The sequence below is a fragment of the Pygoscelis adeliae genome, unplaced genomic scaffold (assembly GCF_000699105.1).
Source record: "Pygoscelis adeliae isolate BGI_AS28 unplaced genomic scaffold, ASM69910v1 Scaffold544, whole genome shotgun sequence".
NCBI lineage: Eukaryota > Metazoa > Chordata > Aves > Sphenisciformes > Spheniscidae > Pygoscelis > Pygoscelis adeliae.
In genome coordinates, this window is record NW_008824715.1 from 410,272 (window position 1) to 415,251 (window position 4,980).

The following is a 4,980-nucleotide window of genomic DNA, read 5'->3' on the forward strand; positions in this document are numbered from 1 at the left end:
TTTCAAGAGCAGTCCTCTCCTGCTAATTAATTTTCCCCTGGGCTCACCAGTGTTTACATACCTTCAGCTCCATGACTGGCCTTGAGTCTGCAACTTGTATTTCTTACTTTTTAAAATGCCTTCTAAGCAGCTTTTCACATTTTCCGTGTCCTTTTGTTCCATCTCTGTGAGCAGAAGTTTCAGAGCTTTCTCTGTTTTGAACACTCCTTTATGGACCAGTTTTCCATTCCCTCTTGTCATTAGCTCCTGTGCATGCTAGTCCACACAGTGGGAAGCTGGGAATGATTGTTTCTCTTGGCAATGAGTGCCCGTTTCACCCAATGGGGAGGGCAGCCAGACCTTTTGAGGAATTTGGAGCAAGACGATGTGTCTTCTCTGCTCATGTGCACTGGCTAGATGCAATTCCAGCTTATGCCAAGGGATGCATCAAGCTAGTGTCACCTTGACCCTGGCCTGGACATCACAGGGGCAGAGGCACTGCCCTCCCAGTAGATTGTGCTCCTCTACCCCTGCCAAGGGAATCCTTGAGAGAGAAAAGTTAATGGAGCTGGTGTCCTGGAAAAGCATAGATGGGGGCTGCTGTGGCCTGTTCCCCTGTGCTTCCTGGGGCTGGGCAGCTTCTGGAGCCCTCCTGGGGCAGAGGGACCGGCCACAGGTATGGCCCAGCTTTGGTCTAGAGCAACTGTTAGAGGTGTCTGCTCTTCCCTTGCTTCAGGCCTCCCCTACAACATCTTGCGCGAACAAGAGCATAAGCTGTGCCCTGCTGTCTCGGGTGAGGAGCCCAGCCAGCTGTGTCTATCTTCTGCCTCCAGCAGTGGCAATAGGAGGGTCCATGCAGAGAAATCGGGAGGGGATTTCCTCCTCTCCCACCCCTGTGGCCCAGCTCTGCCAGTAACAGGAAAAGCAGACTGAAAGATTGGTTTGACCCTTATAGGCATGCTCTGTAAATAGGAGGATAATGGGAAGTGCCGCTGAGCCCTTCACATCCATCACCACGATAAGCATTGGCCAACAACTTGCCCTCTTTCTGCTGTCCATGTGCTGGGAAGCGTTTACCTCATGCAAGTCCTGCAGCAAGCACCACTACGTAGCAACCTTGGCAGAGAAGCCAGAGCTGAAGGGCTTTCTCTCCATCCTCCCTGGGAGGAGACACCTGGACTGACATGTCTGTAGAGCAAGCTGCTTTCCTGTGTATTAGGGAAATCATGGGTCTATTGAGCCTTTATCTTTCATAGGTTGTGGATACACTTTTCTTCTGTTGGAAGGCGAAACCTGGGTTTAAAACAAAGTTAATCAAGACTGCAGCTGTCTTTCTCTACCAGGGTGGCCTCAGCCCCCTGTCAGTCTTAGTTACTGCCATGTAAATATCTCAAAGCTAATGGACTTGCTTCAGATACTGAAGAAAGAGTGCTATCAGTAAAGCTTGGGAATAAGCCAGTGAACTCTTCCCTGGAATTTCTGGGTAACTTTGGTTCATGTAACTCAAGATGCAAGGAGCCACATTTCTGCAGGGATGGAGAATAGCAAAAACTGATTTACACTAAAGTTGAGTATAAGCCAGCTGAGGCTTTGTTCCAGGAGATTGTGTTCAGCAAGAGGTAACCCCTTAAAGCCTCTTCATTGGGTGGAGAGGTATTGACCTGCAACAGAACAGCCTCTTTCTTGCCAGGAGAAGCCCTCTGTCTAGTATTTTCTCGTGTGGTTTCATAGCCTCTTCCTGGCTCGTTCTGCTGGCTGTCATGGTGACATGCAATGTGAGAAAGACAGATAAATAGTGTGAATACCACACAGGTGGTGAACTTCCTGAGCGACAGCTCTGGGGAAGGGACACTGCAGAGCCTACTCAAAAAATAAAATCAGAATGAGAATAACAGCCAATTTAGCTATATTAATAACTTCCTTCGATCTTGGAGATAGTGCTGGTGAAAGATAGAGTATTACAGGAGACTCTGAGCTACTGCTGTTACTGTTGCTATAGAGCCTCACAAAAGGATCATCTGTAGACTTTGATCTCATATCAGTCATGAGTGAAAAATGGCTTTTTTTGGAACACTGAATGGATTTTCTTCAGTCTAACAAGCCATTCCTGTGGCTGACATTTGAACAGTTTCTCTTAAGTTTAGCACTTTTTTATTAAAAAAAAAAAGCAAGCGATTCCTGAAAGTGTTAGTGTGAGTGTCCCTTTTGAGGCACTAAGTGGAAGGATTGTGGAAATGCTCTGAAACCTGCATGTATTGTAAAGGAACGTGGGGAGCTCTGCTGTGGTGTGAACAGGTGTGAGGAGTCTGGATCTGCATCCCAGAGAGATAGGTCGAGGTGCCTAGGGATCTGGGAGTGCGATGCAGGAAAGAGGGAGACTCTTCATTTCATTTAAATTGTATTTAAGGGTTTGCTTTCTTAGCTGATAGATTGCTGAGCACACCCAGTTTTCTGATCATGTGTTTAACCCCTTCTGGTCCTTCTATCTCATGACTGAATTAATCTTTCCTTCCTCTCACCTGTTTTCTTTCTTGTTGCAACCCAGCAAGAATGGTTTTGTGTGGGTTTTAAATACTGAAACTTCACCTGGCTTCTGGCTACATTTGAGAGAGACCTTGGACAGACTCTGTAGAGACCTAACACTGTAAAGTACTTCACAGTATGCTTGTCAAATACTGCTATTCCAGATAATAAAGTAAGGGGGGCAATTAAACTTCCTAGCGGATCCAAAGGAAATCCATGTGCCATAGCTTTTCTGCATGGGTGCAGAAGGGTTGTGTTTCCAGGTCACTGGTCCTGATAAAAGCCTGATGAGGGACTGCTGGCTGCAATGTTTAAGCATGGAGGACTTATGCCCAGTGGTGTTGGCAAAGTGTGGGGGAGACCCAGGGAGGTTGGCTGGTACCCAGAACTGAGCTCGAGTGCTTATCACTAGCACTAACAGGAAGATGACTGCTGCTGGGACAACTTCTATGGAGCATTCACTGTTGGCAGGTCAGCCTAGCAGGAAGGCTGTTTTCTGGGAGATTAGATAACTGACTGACACTCTGTCCCTGCACTGCCTTCAGTGCGATAGGATATGCAATGTTAAGTATTGTAGGCAGAGTGGCCAAATTCTTGAAGCTACCTGGTTTTCACATGGAGACTGAGGCATACTCCTTACATCAAGGAGGATGCCAACCCTCTTGGCCCTGTAGCTTTGTGGAAAGCTCCTTTTTTTGCTCTTGTGTCATGGTAGAACTGACTGAAGATGCTTATCTCACATGTGCTTTGCATGCCACATTGGAACAGTCTCCTCAATCTAGAAAAAAAAACAGGAACGCTTTGTCTAAAGGGTGTTTGAGTTGCGCTGGCAACAAAAGCCCCAGATTGCTCAAACTCTTTGAATTCAATTGCCTCCTGTGCAGCATGTGCATGGCTGAGAGTTAACAGCAATATAAACCATGGCGGTGCACATCTTCCCTATTTTGATGATGTCTTTGGGCTGCTTTCTCCAAAGCTGTGCACTCAGTGCTGAGAGGACGTCATGCCCAGGTCAGACCATTTAATTCTGCTCCTTCGGGTGGAGAGTTTTCCCCAGTCCTGGTCCCCTAGTATTTCTTTTCCCCAGTGGTGGAGAGCGTGCAGAACTGTGGCTGCACCTGAACTCAGAGCTGCATGCATGCAGCGTGGGCATGTGTAATGAAGGAGAGCTGTTTCCCTTGATTATTCAAGACTGAGCTATATGTGCATGTGTAAATCTGAATGACTTTTCTTCTTTTCATAGGCATAACGTGGGGCAAAGTGGTGTCTCTCTATGCTGTGGCAGCTGGGTTGGCGGTGGACTGCGTGCGGCATGCGCAGCCAGCCATGGTTCACACCATAGTAGACTGCCTGGGGGAGTTTGTCCGCAAGACCTTGGTGACATGGCTGAAAAGGAGAGGAGGCTGGGTAAGAAATACTATCTGATCAAGCTTGCTTCCACATATGCAGACCATAAAATATCTCAGCTGATGAAAGTCAGAATGCCCCCACTGCAGCTTTATGCAGAAAAACATTGAATGAGATTCTCTTCCACAGCCCTGTGGCCACCACTGTCCTACTTACACCTGTGCTAGACTCCATATAGCTCTTACTGCCTCGTGGTCCCGTCCTCAACAACATCAGCTATTCTGGTCCTCAGCTTCCTGCATAGCTGTGCCAGACTAATTCAATCCTGACCCACCAGGGCCTCTTCTGTTCCTGACCTGAACATCTCTGGAGCTGCCAGCCAGTCATGGTGGGAGACTGTAAATACGTGTCATTCTCTTGGGCAGCTGTTTTCTAGAAACTGAAGAAAATGAGGCCTGCTAACTTAATTCCCCTTTCACCTGCCCCACAGTTCCCCAAGTAAAAGCTTAGTATGTTAATGTGACTTGACACTGTAAAGAATTTGAGGGATATTAAAACCTGGTAGTTTGTGCCATTCCCTGACCTGACCTTGATGATGCTCCATTAATAACTTCTGATGTAGCTCAAATTGTAGTGCGCTTATGCTTTGAAGGGCACTACACATACATTGGCACGTGGCACTAACACCCATTGACAGTGGGAGGGCTTGTGGCTCTGTCACTGGCCTGCTCTGAGACTGTGGGTAAGGCATGGTGCTGCTCTGCATTTGAGTGTGGCTCCATATTGTATGGTTTTAAGGATCTGATTTCTTTGGTTCTCTCTATATGCAACAGGAAATACAGTGCTCCTGTGGAGGATGGTTCAGAGTAAGAACTTTACTTTGGTGCTGTGGAATAGCCAGACACCTTTCTAGTGACCTCCCCAGGAGACAGAGATGACTGGTTGGCTACGTTAACGGTTGGTAGCTGGGTGATGTACATAGGTACCAGGGTCTCAGTGCCTTTCTGGCAGGGATATAGACTCGTTGGAGCGATACAGCCAAAAGCACTTTGGTGTACTGCCTGGCAGATGCTGCCTGGAGCAAAATGTTGCCATATGACACCACTGAGCTCATGGGACATCTTGTTCCCA

General features: G+C 47.4%; 1 protein-coding gene across 1 annotated transcript in view; it reads left to right on the plus strand.

The window, feature by feature from the left end:
- The window catches only part of BOK (BCL2-related ovarian killer), a 33,963-nt gene that overhangs the window by 23,816 nt on the left and 5,167 nt on the right, over nucleotides 1-4,980 (plus strand). Inside the window, exon 6 of the mRNA XM_009323189.1 lies at nucleotides 3,746-3,909. Coding sequence (XP_009321464.1) covers nucleotides 3,746-3,909 — 164 coding nt within the window. The remainder of the gene's footprint in view (nucleotides 1-3,745; nucleotides 3,910-4,980) is intronic.